The 17084-nt window shown below is 43.3% G+C and overlaps 1 protein-coding gene across 27 annotated transcripts in view; it reads left to right on the top strand.

Moving 5' to 3' along the window:
* The window catches only part of dtna (dystrobrevin, alpha), a 444909-nt gene that overhangs the window by 187113 nt on the left and 240712 nt on the right, over window positions 1-17084 (top strand). For 23 of the 27 annotated variants that reach the window (XM_041189640.1, XM_041189657.1, XM_041189656.1 and 20 more), the window contains exon 2: window positions 4933-5015. The exons of 2 other annotated variants lie outside the window; for them this stretch is intronic. In XM_041189640.1, coding sequence (XP_041045574.1) covers window positions 4969-5015 — 47 coding nt within the window. In that variant the 5' untranslated portion in view covers window positions 4933-4968. Of the gene's footprint in view, window positions 1-4932; window positions 5031-8385; window positions 8457-17084 lie in introns of those variants that run through there. 2 more of the 27 variants (XM_041189639.1, XM_041189638.1) reach the window with 2 other exon arrangements.

Below are 17084 nucleotides of genomic sequence, written 5' to 3'. Positions count from 1 at the left end.
CTGACGAGCTGCACTTCGCTCAGGACTTTGAGGTTTATTTGCCTACCTTGCTTCGGGCAGTACTTGCTGTCATCCGCACTAGGCTTCGCAGGCAGCATCCACATCACTTTCAGGGGGGCTCATGGGCAGCTCTGCACCCACCAGACGTAAGGTGGGGGTGGCTTTTCAACATCTGCAGGGCTAAGGCCAGCGTGGGGAAGGGGGAGAAGTGGTCCTAGGCAAGGGAAGAGGCTGCAGGGCGTGGGCTGTACTGGGGAATGAGGGTATCCCAGGGTGTGTTTGGGGGTACATGTTGATCTGTGCAAGTGGCCTCAAGATGGTGAGGGCTGAGGAGGCGGTCCCCAGAGGAGATAAGGCCAGATGGAGTTGTGAGCCTGTGTGTGAGAGAGTGACTGGTGATGTCCCTTGAGCTGGCAGTGAGTGAGATGCCAGTGAATGTGTGATGGCTTTGTGAGTGTGTGAGTTTAGAGTGATAAGATGGTTACCTTACTCTGGATGAGATAATTCATCCTCTTTCTGCTCTGAATGGCTGACCGCTTGTGTACAGCATTGGCACTGACCACCTCTGCCACCACCTCCCAAGCTGGAGTGGTAGGACTGATGGGGCTCCTGCGGCCAAAGTTGGGATAGAGGAGATGGCAGCAGGCCTCCATGGCACCCAGCAGGTATCCAATGGATGCAGCACTGAATTGGGGGGCTGCACTCTTCTTGGCTTTTTTGGGGCCATGTCTTCACCAGATGAGCCATGGGCTGCAAGCATTAAGAAGTGTGCGCGCGGCTGCAGTTTAAATATGGTGCCATGCGTAAGCAAGTGGTGAGGTAATAGAAGGGCAGGCAAATTGGAGGCAGCCCGCCAGCAAGACGGTGTGTTTTCTGTGGCTGTATAATTAATGAGTGGAATGGGACGCAACAATGTGAAAACCCACCATTGCAGCTGGCAGGTAAAACAACTTTTTTCCCATCCACTACCGCACTTTGTGCAAATTGTGCAAATTGGGGACAATTCCGCGCTTTGTTTCTTCAATTAACACAGCAATAAAATTCCAAGGAGAGCCTATCAGCAGTGTCTGTTGATGTAATTACTTGTTCCATGGCTGACTGCAGATTTGGAGAAGGGATAACAATATATTGAGATAGCAGTCAGCTGCAAAAGCCTAATTTTGTACTTCTTAACCCAGGAGTGCTGAAACCAATTTAGTGAGCTCATTCAATTTACTACCTAAACCCTAAACTCAGTTAACTTAGCATAGATAAAACCTGTCACCCTTTCCGTCTTTATGGCTCAGCTACTTAACTGGGAAGAAATCATTGAGCCGTTGCAGAAGCTTTATTTATAACTTATATTGGAATTCTGGTTAAGATAAAAACAATTCCATCCAAGTTTCCACTGCATGTTTTTGATTTGGAACCCATTTATACCTTTTATGTAGCAAAATCAGGCAGTAGCATTAAACAGTCAGATGAGTCAGAGTACGCATTGCCTATACAGTGATTTTGTGACTGCATACAGTGTTGCAAGTGCAGCTTCATGCAGTACTACAGCAATTTACACTTAAGTGGGACTTCTTGTGTAAAAAGAACATTTGAGAGCAAGTACTGTAGACATTTTCAGCGATAAAAGAGATCATTTGGCCCATCAGGAGGAATTTTCAAAACTTAGGGCAGAATCTTGGGAGCAGGCGCAGGCATGGGTGGAGCCGATAGCCGCCCGCAATCGGCTGCGCGCTACCATTTTATGTGGGCAGGCCAATTAAGGCCCACCCAGCGTGACATGCGCCTGGTAGTGCTCAGCGCTACCTGTGTGGGTGGGGGAGGAGGGACAGTCGGGGCCTGCGCTCTTTTGCACATGGAGCTGCCTTAGGGAGATTAAGTTCAAAATAAAACTTAATTTTTAAACTTTATTTATTTTTATTTATACATGCTCCCTCATGTGACAGAGTCACATGAGCTGGGACATGTTTATAAAATGTTCAAAAAAATGTATTAATTTAATAAACCCTATATGGAACCTCATCCCACCCGTGGATGAGGTTTCATGAAAAATGTGAAAGCCGCTTTGGCTCTTTGCCTGCCCACCAACATTAAGGTTGGATAGGCAGCCCTGCCAGTTTGATTAAGTAGTTTATTAATGGCCATAATAGGCCTTTGGCAGTTTGGTGGGCGCGTGCCCGACGTCACCCTGCATCATTTTACACGTCGGCGTGTGGGGCCCGCCCCCGCACGCTGAAGAGAAAATTCAGCCCTTAGCCTCTGCTGAAACAGCTTCTTGTGCAGACACAAGGTTTTCAGTACTGTGATTTGTCCTTCAGCTGCATCTCTTTTTTTATTTGCAGAGAGCAAACACAATTGCTGCATTTTTGCGACCAAGGCAGTGTAGTTCGAGTCGGGAAATTTCCCAACCCGGCAGACCCACATTTATATAAAGGACCCTGTCACACACAGTTTTCACTTCTGGGAGGCAGGGTTTAGATCAAGTCATATTTGCCACCTCCGGAGGCAGTTTGAAGGTAGCCACGGAGATGGGCAAATGCCAAGGTGGGCTCGTTAAAAGGCTTGCCTAGCTTTTCTGAGACTTCAGCCCAGTTTTATAAAAGGATGTTAGGCCCTCTAGCCCTTACCCACCCCTCCATGACACTTCACACTATCTATGCCTCCTCCACACCACATCATACCCCCATGCACTCTCCATGCCAACTCATACCCCCCCATGCCACCTCCAGAGTCACTCACCCAGAATAGATAAGTGAGAACCAGTGGATGTGGTGTATTTGGATTTTCAGAAAGCTTTTAATAAAGTCCTACGTGAGAGGTTAGTGTGCAAAATTAAAGCACGTGTGATTGGGGGTAACATACTGGCATGGATTGAGAATTGGTTAACAGACAGGAAACAGAGTAGGAATAAATGGGTCTTTTTCAGAGTGGTATATTGCAGGTTACCGTAGGGATCAAAGCTTGGGCCCCAGCTATTCACAATATATATCAATGATTTGGATGAGTGAACCAAATGTAATATTTCCAAGTTTGCAGACGACACAAAACTAGGTGGGAATGTGAGTGGTGAGGAGTAAAGAGACTTCAAGACGATTTAGACAAGTTGAGTGAGTGAGCAAATACATGGCAGATGCAGTTTAACATGGATAAATGTGAAGTTATCCAATTAGGTAGTTAAAACAGAATGGCAGAGTATTATTGAAATGGTGATAGATTGGAAATTGCTAACGTACAAAGAGACCTGTACACCAGTCACTGAAAGCAAGCATGCAGGTGCAGCAAGCAATTAGGAAGGCAAGTGGTATGTTGGCCTTCATTGCAAGAGGATTTGAGCACAGGAGCAAGGATGTCTTACTGCAGCTGTACAGCGCCTTGGTGAGATCACACCTGGAATATTATGTGCAATTTTGGTCTCCTTATCTAAGAAATTATATATTTGCCATATAGGAAGTGCAGCAAAGGCTCACCAGACTGATTCCTGGGATGGCAGGTTTGTTTTATGTGGAGAGACTGGGTTGATGAGGCCTGGAGTTTGGAAGAATGAGAGAGGATTTTGTTGAAATGTATAAAATTCTGATAGGGCTGGACAGACTGGATATTTCCTCTGGCTGGAGTGTCTAGAACAAAGGGGTCACAGTTGCAGGATGCTGGCCAGGCCTTTTAGGACTGAGACGAGGAGAAATTTCTTCACTCAGAGGGTGGTCAGCCTGTGGAATTCTCTACCATAGAAGGCTGTGGAGGCCAAATCACTGAATATACTTAAGTTGGAAATAGATTTCTAGACTCTAAAGGCATCAAGAGGTATGGGGAGAGAGCGGAAGCATGGCATTGAGATAGAGGGTCAGCCGTGATCATATGGAATGGCAGAGCAGGCTTCAAGAGCTGAATGACCTGCTCCAGGTCCTATTTTCTGTGCTTCTGTCCACTATGGGAAGACCTCAGGAGCTATGTGGACAATTAAACTTCTAACAATCTCATACACACTTGATACAGGAAAAAAACCTCTCATTCATGACACCCATTCAAATATTTTAAATCCTCTCAATTGGTCAATCTTTTATAAAAACAAGCTTCTATTCAATAACCACATCAAAGACAATTGATCCTTTAACAGCCTCTTAAAACTGTCAATCAAAATGTGTACTCAGATTCCCTGCAGAGATAAATGGCTTTGAACCTTTTGAAACTCAGCCAGCATTCATAAAGGCTCTGTTGTAATAATAGCCCTTGAGAAATGTCAACAATGAGGTCTATTGGAACAGTGGGAGCAGATGGTAATTTTTTTGCTAACCTATACCAGACGGCCTGTCAATCAAAACACTCCTGCAATGTGTGCTTTTTAACTTAACTGACAGCTGCAGTCAAGTTTTCTTTTGCATTTTTAAAGGGCTGGGGATATGAATAACTTCGGATTATGACACTTAAACAGAATTTACCAGCATTCAAGAGGGTTTACATTTCCTGCATAAATTCATGACTCCCACATTGTGGCTTTTGGCCTTTGGAACAGTAACACTAGGATTTGTTTAGATTCAGCAATAATTTCAAATGATCCAGCAGATTTGTGTTTTGCATCTGTGCAATTCATGCCCCGTCACCATTCTCCTGGCAAAAATTGCCACAGCAGGAAATGGGAGTGGCACTTCCCCATCCCACCTGCCATTTTTAAAGGTCTTCAGAGTTGTCCTGACTGCACGAGAATTTGGTTCAATGTTCATAGAATGTGATGACCATGGGTATTTCCTTTCCTCCATACAAGTGGATACACCCATGATGGTGAAACTTCCTAATGCACTCCTCTTAGTTTAATAATTGGGTAATTTAAGTATTTTTAGCATAAAAAAAGCTTTGATTATCAGAAGTACACTCTCATTTATAACTCTCTGTTTTGTCCCCAAACATTGAAGATCAATAGAAACATGTCTGTTTTCTTTTTTTCAGTGCTGTCCAATTGATTATGGGTTGCAGCAGCTACTGATGAGGGCTGTGCCCTGCTGTTCAAAAGCCCTTTCCTTTCCCTCCAGGTGATCATCACAGAGGTAGAATGAGAAATAACACATAATTGAGAAGTACAAACTTTGTTAAAGACAAAAATAATAATCAAGCCAAACACCCAGCAAGACAAACAGCAGATGTTTTGGTCCAGATTGTTGTCATCACCAGAAATTAAAGCTTTGCCACATCCCACATTTCTAAAAATAAATGATTCCTCGAGAAGCAAAGTTCGAAATGATTAGATATCAGATTGCCATTAGTCTAATCTGCGCTCCAAGTTATTCTTTAAATTAACACCCTGCCAGAATAGGCATTTTGTGACTGAAGAGAGATTTTAGACTAGAACTGCGCATGCAACATTCTGGTCAATCTAAATGATGTTTAAAGGCTTGAAATCAAGAAAAAAAATGAAGGATTTGATTTCTTCTCTGTGTTTGGACTGGAGTAACACTCTTACACTGAATATATTCCCTGTACTTTGTTATTTCTGCTTGCTTGCTTATTAATTTAAAAATAATGACATCTGCTTGGCCTGGAGGCTTTCTCTTACTGACAGCCTTTTATGAAGAAAGCTTAGGCTTGACTATGTGTGCACATACATTGGAGAAAGAACTAATACTGTGGGAAAGCAAACCAGTTTAGTAGTGGGTCAGCCTGTGTAAGTGTTAGGCTGACTGTTAAACGTGGCCTATATTTTAGGCTTCACAAGCTCATGCCTAAAACATACTTGGTTCTTTGAAAACGTTAATGACAGACTTAATGCCTCATGAATGCCTCTTTACAAAATTAGTCACCAATGAGCGGGCAGATGTTGGAACTGCCACCTTCAGATTTCGTCCGAGGTCCCTGTGACTGTCATCAAGAAGTATGACTTTTTTCACTTTAAAACCCTTTGGCATCGATATCAGGAGTACTTCTGCAAATTCACAGACTTCAGGATTGTCCCTTCCCCATGGGAGTTCACCTCAACTCCTCCTGGTACTTATCTGTGTTATTCACAATAAGAGCTTGTGGAAGAATTAATTCAGGCTGGTCTTTTAGTTCAAGCTGGTTTATTTTCAAGACAACGCTTCAGTGTTACTGACTTCCAAGTAGCTTCCACAAAGTGTTGCAGTTGTTTCTTTTTATTCTATTTAGATAGAATAATCAGTGTCCATTGCCTGTTTAACTAGCAGTTGTCTTTAACAAGGTGATTGCCATGCAGTGTGATTATTTATACATTGACAACCTGAGGGTCGCTGTTGGGCGTCTGGTGCTGGCAGCTTGTTATGAGTACGCAAATCGATAGAAATTGGTCCTCGGGCCTCTTGGTACAAGTGCATGCTACTCTCCCAGCATGAACTTTGGGCTTGAAAACAGGCCCAGACTAATTTCTACCCTGTTGAGTCTTTTTTCTGATACCCTGCCAACATCACACCTTAATTATCATTGTCAGAAATGGCATTGTCAGAGGCCGCTGTCACTTTAGAAATTGTAAAGATGCTACTTGGAGCAGAGTCCACAGATAGATATTGTGAAAAATCTTGTGGAGGCAGCGGGGTGGGTGCTTTCAGTGAGCCCTTTTCAGGAAAGCCTGCTGCATCTTGTGCCACTCAGGTATTTATTAAGCCAGCAGTGGGCCTTCCCCTGGGATCAAGGACCCCAGGGGTTAGAATCATGGCCATTCAGAGGCCAGCAGCTCTTCTGCACTCAGCAGCGCCACCAGGGAGGCAGTGACTGCTTCCAATATGACATTCACCTGAGGCCTTTGATCAAGGAGGCACCTAGACAAGATGAATGATAGTGGGAAGGGGATTGCGGGAGGAGGGATGGTTGTCAGTAAGGGCAGGGAGGTGATTCTCAGCAGGCCCCTCCTTCCTGATGCTAGGTCCGTCGATCAGGCACTGAGTGCCTTTGAATGAGGGACCCTCCCCCATTGCCCACCTCCCTGGTCACCCATAAGCAAACATGCCAGGGTTTGTTGTCGTGCTGCATAGCGAGATTCCTGGCCTTCCTGGATTAACACCAGTGGTGGCAGGATGCGGCTCTTGATTGCCCAATAATTGCCCATTTAAGGCCCTCAGTTGGCAGCGGGGCAGGATGGTCATCCACTGGCTTTCCTGCCTCGGACTTAATCAGGCGGAGGTGGGGAGTTGGCAGGGCACACCCCACCACCCTCCTGCCCAATTAAGTGCCCCCACTACCTAACACCACAGGAGAGGGCACAAGATCTGTTGCATATTAAATAATAAACCTTAACTTGGTGCAACTTCCAGATGTATGACAAATGGAAAACAGGCTGTTTCAGTTGATAGCTTCTAGACCTGGCTGTTCAAGCCAAAGAGATCCTGATTGCTTCCAACAGATAATTTGTCAGCAGGGCAAAATTGAACAACAGGAGAATGGCTTGATAGTTTAGAAGAAAGTAGAAGAACTACTGTATTTGTCATCCACAGTTTTGGGTCTATTTTAGCAGGAGACGTGTAAAATCTAGTGTATTGCTCTTAAAAGTTGAAATCATGGGCCGCGTCTTCCGGGTGGGGGGGCGGGCCCCACTCGCTGCTGCGTAAAATGATACAGGGTGACATTGCACAGGCAAAACGGGCAGGCGGGAAGGCTACATTTTGCAAAACCTCATCCACGGGCGGGATAAGAGGGGTCAGTGGGCTTGTCAAAGTGATTAGTGAGGAGTTCAGGATATCACTTGCTACTGGTTGCTTCTGTAAACAGGACAGCTTCATTTCGCTTCAGAGCTGCATTCAGAGCATTTAGAGGCTTCAATTCAGGACTCTCATGCACAAAAGAGCGTACTTCCGGCTCAGGGAATCACCCCCGCTCACACAGGGAGCACACCGCGCTTCTGAGCAGACGTCATGCTCAGCAGGCCTTAAATAGCCCGCCCACATAAAATGGCGGTGCACCCCCGACTGGGGGCGCCGATCAGGAACCCGCCCGCCCGCTCCCGTACATCCCCCCAACGGGGGGAAAATGCTGCCCCATGAATTCAAAAGATAATTGTTTGACCACCTTGTGTGGATATGGTCAATGTTCATTTTTATGCTTTTTTCCTCTGCTTATTGTTACCAGTGGATTCTGATTTTAATTTGGTTCAAATTATAATTTGGTGCGCAAAATAATTACTTTGTAAAAGCAACTGACTTCCACAGTGAAAGAACTTTGGCTTTGTTCTACAGGATCAGGATGAAAATGTTTGTTTTAGCTTTCTCTAACATGAACAGCTGGATTCACAGCAACCATGGCAACAGGTCACATGATTAGGTGTATTGGATTGCCTGGCAGCAAGTGCACTAAGGAATAGGAGGAGGGAGTGCACAGAGGTCTGGCCCCTAAGATGAAGCATTGTGTTTATTTTAGATTGCATGTACAGTTAAACATGTTTAAGACTAAATCTTCTTGCACAAGTTGTTCCTGCTTAGCTGAGGCAGCATTATTTGGACACGTTATTGTTTAAGTGAGGTACTGTGTATCAGGTAAGAACAAATGGATTTCATTTTGAGAAACTGGATTTTTAAGCCCTATGAATTATGCCTAATTAGTTCATGTAGCTTTTGAAGTTGCATCTGTCAATGCATAACCTGCTTTAGCTTTTGGCATAGGTTTGATTATGTTACAAATGTGTTCAGGACTTCTGCCCTAGCAAATACATGCAGTTCTCAACTGTAGACCACTGTGTTCTGTGATTTTTCAAGAAGCAGTTTTTTGTAAATAAAGTTATCAATAGTAAAATTATCCTCAATTCTTGACCTACTTCAGCCACAGTTTACATTGTAGTTTTTTATTAGGCTTGCACAGCTCTAATGAACTGTTGAGATAATTGCCATGTATAGGGATATTAGAACTTAATGTCTACAATACTAAGTGACAGAAAGAAAATTCAGATTATAATTGCAAAGTGGGACCAGTGACCTAACTGGAAAAAAGTATGTTTGCAAAAGATACCAGGAAAAATGTATTTACTTAAGGATTGATAAATGGTTGGGTTGGCTTGCCAGGCATCATAATAAAGCCCCCAAAAAAGTGAATGTTAAAAAAGCAGTTGAATTCCATGATCTGAAAGTTTGGATGCAAGAGGGATGAGATTTGATGGCTCATGGCTTATTCTCATCCTTGATGTAGCATTTTCTTATGATACTCATGCCAAAAAGAGGATCATTCGTTAAACTTCTATATGGACCCAAGTGTTTTACTTGGCTTCAAGTAACTAGATCTATCTGCTGTAAATCTTTTATAGTGGTTTTAAAATTTGTTAAATTAGCAAAACAGGTTGCTCATGGCAATAGCTCTGACAGTTGTAACAACAGATAAAATAACACCAGAAAATGTGGGTTTGTATTTGCCAGTGGATTGACTTGTATTTTTATGTTTATAGCTCCCAATGCTAAATTGATCTTGCATGGTGTTACTTTCTCAGCAATGTATGTAAAAAAAAAAGCTGCACTGGATCATTGACTGATAAAGGCAGGTGTGTAGAAAGAATTGATGTGAGAGGACACGGTTGAAATGGATTTGCCAAACCTCAGGGGAACTTGGGCTGGCATTCTGACCACAAGCCTGTTCTTGCATGGAACAGCTGAACTGCATTTCAGTCGAAGGTCACTCTAGGCATCATTGAGTTCTGTACATAAGTCATTTTTATCTTTTTATTTGATGCTTAAAGGGATGGAAAATCAAGGGGGAATATTTTTTATTTAACATATGAGAGCAGTGGTGTCAAACTCAATTTACATGGTAGGACTGATCCAGTATACTGGTACTTGGCATGGGCCACATTTAGCAAAAGTCACTTACACATGTTGGAGAGGCAATGTCTGTAAAACTATTCCAATATGTTCCAATTTCTGGGTGTGAGGTCCTGTACCTAATTTACACTGGCAGCATAACCACGACCACATCACTGTCCTCGCTGTTTTTAGGCATACCTGTCAGCCATCTGAAATTTGCAATGGGTCAATTCAAACATGCAAATGAGAGTCCTCTGCTTGCTTCTGCACCCACCCACACCCCCCCCAACTCTCACTGTCAAACTCCACCCCCATCCCCGGGGTCGCGGTGGGTGGGTTGGGGTGTCTCAATCTCTTGACCTCCTCTCTCCACCCCAACCCTCCCACTGTCCTGCAATCAAATCTCAATTTATCAACCCTTCCTACATCTAGGCCAGAATTTTCTGCCTGTTGGACGGGCGGGCCTGATCCAATCTCCAGCAGGTGGGGAGTCGATCCCCGCCGGAGAAGCGGGCCTCGCCATTATTTTACGTGGGTGGGCCAATTAAGGCCCACCCAGCGTGTTGCCCAGTGGGAGGCGCTATTCGCTTCCTGTGCGGGTGGGGGGGGGATTCCCTAAAGACGAGAGTGCGCACATCTCCCTGAGGCTAAGTGCAGCCTCAGGGAGATCACTTACACTTTTAAAAATAGGAAAAAAAAAAGTCCCTAACATGTCCCCCTCATGTGACAATGTCACATGAGATGGGACATGTTCATAATTTACATAATAAGTTCATTAAACTTTTTAAAACCCTGCATGAAACCTCATCCCGCCGGTGGATGAGGTTTCATGTTTTTTCTATTCCCCACCCGGGCTTCTGGCCTGTCCGCCAACCTTAAGGTTGCTCTGGCAGGTCCTTTAATTGTATAATTGATCCTGTCAATGGTCTCAATTGGCCTTTGACAGGTCGGCGGGCGCGCAGCTGATTTTGCTGCGGGCCCACCTTCCTGAAAATTTAAATGGGGCAGAATGATGTCAGGGGTTCCTCCCGACGTTATCCCATGTCATTTTATGCATCGGCGAGCGGGCCCTGCCCTCTGCTCGCTGACAGCAAAATTCTGCCCCTAGAATTTTCTTCATAGAAGAAAGTAGTAGCCCAGTGAAGGGAAAATGTTTTTAAAAATCACTTTGTTTTATTTCTACTTTAATCAATCACATACATAAATGGCAACATTTGTTAGTAAATAAGGAGCTCCTTCAATAATTTTATGTTCTCCTTCTTGGTCCATCGTGAGGTTTAATGGGAGCATCATTGAAATACTGTTCAGTTTTGGCCTCCTCATTAAAGGGCGGTTGATGAGGCAATGGAGAGGTTATGAGCACAGATTCATTAGGATGTTTAAGCACTTTACAACTTTCTGGACTTAACATAGAGTTCAACAACTTCAGACCATGGAGTTCAACAACTTCAGACCATGAACTCTCTCCTCCACCCTCACCCCTTTTTTATCCTCTTTTTTCAATATTCATTTTTATTTTTTATCCAGTTAATTTTATTGTTATTTATTTTCATTTTTATTCATTGTTTTACCCCCATATTTTATCCTATTTTCAATCTTTTTTCCCACCACTGTTCCCTCCCTCCACCCCACACCCACAAGGGCCATCTGTCACTTGTTCATATCATTCTTTCCAGAGTGCTATCCTTGTCCTGTTATTACTACATTCTGCTTTCTGACCTTCATGCCACCATCAGCACCTCCTTTAGCCAGTACCACTACCATCAACACTCCCTTTGTCCTTCAGTTCATGATACCTTTGTCAATCTCTCCTTTGCCCCCACTTATCGCTGGCCTTCTATCCAACTTCACCTACTCCACCTCCCTTAAACAGTATAAATCTCATCACATTTTTTCTTCTCTTTAGCTCTGAAGAGTAATGAGGACTTGAAATGTTAACTCTTTCTCTCCACAGATGCTGTTAGACCTGCTGAGTTTTTCCAGCATTTTCTGTTTTTGTTTCATTAGGATGTTCCCTGGTATGAGAAAATACAGATGTGAAGAAACACTTGAAAAACTTAACTTTTGTTGTTTTCATTAGGACGAAAGGATAGTGTAGAACTTCAAAATGGAATGAGTGGAAAAGTGGCAGATAAAGTTCAATGCGGAGAAATAGTAAGTAATTTATTTTGGTAGGAAGGATATGGGAGAGGGTACAACTCTAAAGGGAGTGAGTGCAGGAGCAGAGGGACCTGGGTATATATGTGCATAAGTCATTGAAGGTTGCAGGACAGGTGGAGTGCATGGTTTAAAAAGCGTACAGTATCCTAGGCCTTATTAATAGAGGCATAGAGTACGAGAGGAAGGAGGTTATGTTGAATTTACACAATACACTAATTTGGCCTCAACTGGAGTATTGCGCCTAGTTCTGGCCACTGCACTTTAGGAATGGTGTGAAGGATAGAGTGCAGAAAAGATTCACGAGTCTGGTTCCAGAGTTGAAAAACTTCTATTATGAAGATAGAGTGGAGAAGTTGGGACTGTTTTCCTTGGAGAAGAGCAAGCTGAGATGAAATTTGATAGAGGTATTCAAAATCATGACGGGTCCGGACAGAGTAGATAGGGAGAAACTATTCCCACTAGTGAAAGGATTGAGAATGCGAGAGCATAGATTATAAGTAATTGGCAAAAGAATCAAAAGCAATATGAGAGAGAACTTTTTTCACGCAGCGAATGGTTAAGCTCTGGAATGCAGTGCCTCAGAGTGTGGTGGACTCAGGTTCAATTGAGGCATTCAAAAGGGAATTAGACTGTTATCTGAAAAGGAAGCATGTGCAGCATTACGGCGAGAAAGAGGGAGAATGGCATTAAGTGAATTGCTCAATCAGCAGGTTGGCACAGGCATGATGGGCTGAATAGCTTCATTCTGCACTGTAACATTCCTGTGATTAAGGGGTGATTTGATAGAAATGTTTGGATTTATGGAAGGATGGTACATAGTAGGTAGAGCCTAAGGCCTCGATTTCCACAAAATCATGGAGACTCTACATCCTATCCAAGCTGATGCAGGGACTTTGGCTCCGGAGGTCTCGTCCCCAACAGATTTCCAACAGATCCTATTTTTGACAGTAGGGATTGGGGTTGGGACGTGACTCACACATGGAGGAAATCTGAACACCGTCATGATATTTCAACCCGGTGCTGAGTTCAAACAGGCCCTATTTTTGCTGGAGCAAAGGTCTTATCCTGCAGCGTGGGAGTTACTTTAGGAAATGCAGCAGTGAGGTGACCTTGTGCAAACGCATCATGCTTCCTGTTGGGAAAGAAGATGAAAATGTTGGCTATAGTGATCAATGCATTACTCACCCATTTGCTAGAAGTATGGGAAGCATGTTGGCTAGCATGTCAAAGAAAATGCTTGCCTGGAAGGAGATGGAGACAGCAAAGCTAAAAACACTTGACAATTCTGTCTCTGTGGTTCAGTATCCTCTAGCAAATACACCTCTCTTTGCTGATTTGGAGTATGCAAAAGGCAGTTGTCTTTGGTCATTGCCTAGTAGGCGTGCCGGAACTGACAGAGTGGATTGGTGGCATAATGATGGCCATGGGCAGTCTATCTCTGGTGCATGTTCTTGGCATGTTCTTTCATCTTGTATAACTTCACCAATAAAATATTAGACTTGGTATGGTTTTTGAAACTAATGGCCACCAGTAATTTGAAACAGGATTTGAAGCTTGCAATTAGATGCCTTATTGCTCCCACTCAGTTGTCCTTAAATTTGAAGATATCTCCTCTCCCATCAAAACAAATTTTTAGCATTCTTGCATGGGTTTCCCTTCCCCATTTGTCTTCTATGCTTGTTCGATATGGACAAACAGTTATTGAAACTGCAAGCACTGATTTTTTTTTTTAAGGACAACTGAGTGGGAGTAATAAGGCATCTAATTGCAAGCTTCAAATCCTGTACTGGTGTATTTGCTAGAGGATACTTGAACCACAGAGACAGAATTGTCAAGTGTTTTTAGCTTTGCTGTCTCCATCTCCTTCCAGGCAAGCATTTTCTTTGTAATGTTAGCCAACATGCTTCCCATACTTCTAGCAAATGGGTGAGTAATGCATTGGTCAATATAGCCAACATTTTCATCTTCTTCCCCAACAGGAAGCATGATGTGTTTGCACAAGGTCACCTCACTGCTGCATTTCTTAGAGTACAGAAGTCATTGATGATAGTCAGGGGCCATCGGGCATCAGATGTGTGCTTCTCCTCTGCCACTGCTACTTGCCTGTCCTACCTATGTACTGTGATTTACTTGGTATGACCTACTCAAGTTCATTAGCTGCATCCTTCATGATGTGTCTAATTATGTTGGCGTTTATATATGTCGAACAGAAATTTGCAAGGACCTCTTGTTCTGGGCCTCTGACAGGTTGTGCCCCCAAGCCCACAATGACAGGCGGGTGAAGCCCTGAATTTATGGAATCTTTGTTAGTTCATTTTACTTTCCTTACTAATAAACTTAAATTCAGTGGATTGCTCCACTTGATCTAAGGTTGTAGTCAGAAAAAAGAAGGCACCTGGTAGCTTTACTGACAGAATTTTCTTGCCCACCTGCAGAGCTGAGACCAAAAGAAGGTCTTCACAAGAGCTGGACTCATCAGTGCTGCTCCAGAGTCTTGTAGGCCAAAGAAAAATGAGGAAGAAGAAAAAATGGTGGGAGGACAGAACAAGAGAAGTTGTAGAAGGAAGTACATAGGATTACATTGGATATATGGCACAGAAACAGGCCATTCAGCCCAACCAATCCATGCGGTGTTTATGCTCTACTCCAGCCTTCTCCTAGCTTTCCTCATCTGAGTCTACCATCTTAACCCATCTATCCCATTTTCCCTGAAATGCTGGTCTTGTTTCCCCTTAAATGCATCCATGCTATTTGCTTCAACCACTCCCTGTGGCAGAGTGTTCCTTATTCTCACCACTCTTTGGGTAAAGAAGTTTCTTCTGAGTTTTCTATTGGAATTCTTGGTAACTCTCATATATTGATGGCCTTCCCAGGTGGGCCTTACACTCCAGGGTCTTTGATCCCAGGGAAGGCCCGCCACTGTCCAGTTAAGTGCCGGAGTGACACTTAATATAGCGGGCCTTCTCTAAAACTGATGAAGCGGGGCTCTCACCAGCTGGTGGGCAAGATTCCCATCGCTTCCATTAAATACTGTCCTTAGAAATTATGCTTTTGATTCCAAAGTCCAAATCATTAATGTAAATTGTGAAGAGCAGTGGTCCCAACACCGATCCTTGTGGAACACCACTTCTGATTCTGCCGCTCTTAATAAGTACCCTTCACTTTCACACTCCGGTTTCTGTCTTGAAACCAGCTAGCAATTCATTCTGTTACTTTCCCCTGAACTCCACATTCTCTGATCTTATTCATTAGTTCATTATGGGGCACCTTATCAAAGGTCTTTTTGAAAATCTAGATAAACCGCATCTAATGCATCACCATCATCTAGTCTCTTTGTTACCTCTTCAAAAAATTCAATAAAGCATGGGCAGGTGAGACTGGCAGGCAAATAAACAGAGGTGATGGTGCGTGAAGAGCATGGGCATGGTACGGAGGTGAAATACTCATATTTACCTGATGCAATATGCAGCGTCAGTCCTCACAACTACAACCACTGACTAAAGTTAGCATAGTCATAGTCAAAGCAAACAACAAAGTCGGAGAAATGTTCCAAATACTGAAATGTATTATAGACAGCTTGCTAGGATGAATCATCTACTACTAACAGTTGTACTAAAAGTCCAGCTTCAACACAAGTGACATGCTCTGAGACATCCCTAGATAATTGGCTTGGGCTCTTTTGCAGTGAATTTTCCATATCTGTCCTTTCAGGGATAAAGTATAACAGCATCTGCAACGCTTCATGCTATCTTGATGCACCCTATGTTCCAGCAGAGCAATTGATTGTTAAGTGACCATAAGAAAGGTGCAGTCCTGGGATGAACCTGGGGCTGCAAAGTACATTTGGGGTCTTGATGACCAAGGTATCCCATAAATCACATTAATTCTCTCAGCTGCTCTATCGCTCATTGATGATAAAGCAGACAAGTTTCAAGCCATGGTTTTGATTGGAATCCACTGCATTGCAAACATTGCAACTGATCATCAACTTTTCTTTCCCAGAGGAGTGGTCCTGGCCCTGTAGATGATGAAAACAGAAAATGCCGGAAATACTCAGCATGTCAAGCAGCATCGATGCAGAATGACAGAGTATTTCTGATGGATGACCTTTCGAAATGTGCAGTGATCAGGAAATTACTATCTCGAGTTCCTCTGCTTCCCCAGAAGCTATTAGTGGGCATGCTGCGACACAGCCCAATGGGAGTACAAGAGTCATGGTCATCACAGCACAGAAGGAGGCCATTTGGCTTATTAAGTCCATGCTGGCTCCCTGTAGAGCAAATATTTATGCACATGAATCTACATGTTGAATAGAAACAGACTAAGAAGGACTTTGAGAAATACAAAGACAGGTTTAGAATGCATGCATGTAAATGTACAAAGTGTGGTGAATAAGGATGATGAGCTACAAGCACAAACACCCATATAGTGATATGATGCAGTAGCAACAATGGAAACATGGCTTAAAAATGTTGTTGTGTCTGGCCACTTAAAAGAGTTTGCAAAAGATAGAGAAGTAAATAAGGGAGTTAGGTGGCAGTACTGATTAGGTAAAACATTGTAGTGTTGGAAAGAGGATGGCCTTGAGGGACCAAGGGCAGAATTCAATTGATTGGAGTTGAGAAGCGAAAATGGTATGATCATGGTCACTGGGGTTATTCTATAGACCTCCAAATAGTGAGAAAGAGATGGAAGAGCAAATCTGAGGGAAAATCACAAAAATGTGCAAGGACTATTGAGTGGTAATATTGTGGGACTTTAATTACCAACAGCAATTGGGGATGCACAATAAATGCTGGCCTAGCCAGAAGTACCCACACCTTGTGAACAAACAAATAAATAATTACCCAATAATCAACTTGAACAGTGTTAGAGTAAAGGAAAAGGAGTGGGAGGAATTTCTGAAATGTGTTCGGGAGAACTTCCTTGATCTGTATGTTCTTGGTTCAACTATGGAGGAAACAATGCTGGTGCTGGGGAATAAGGTGGACCAAGTGGATCAAGTGACTGTGGGGGAACACTTGGGTAAGAGTGGCCATTATATCTTAAGGTTTAGATTAGTGATAAAGAAGAGAAAGGCACAATCTAAAGAAGAGCTTCCAAATTGGAAAAGGGCTAACTACAATAGAACAAGAGGGGATTTAGCCAGGGTCAAAAGGATGCAAATGTGACAGAAAAATCGGTTATGGAACAATGGGTGATCTTTAAGCAGGAGAT

This window comes from Carcharodon carcharias, chromosome 6, assembly GCF_017639515.1.
Source record: "Carcharodon carcharias isolate sCarCar2 chromosome 6, sCarCar2.pri, whole genome shotgun sequence".
NCBI lineage: Eukaryota > Metazoa > Chordata > Chondrichthyes > Lamniformes > Lamnidae > Carcharodon > Carcharodon carcharias.
Note: the sequence above shows the minus strand (reverse complement) of the source record. Positions and strands in the feature narration are given on the sequence as shown.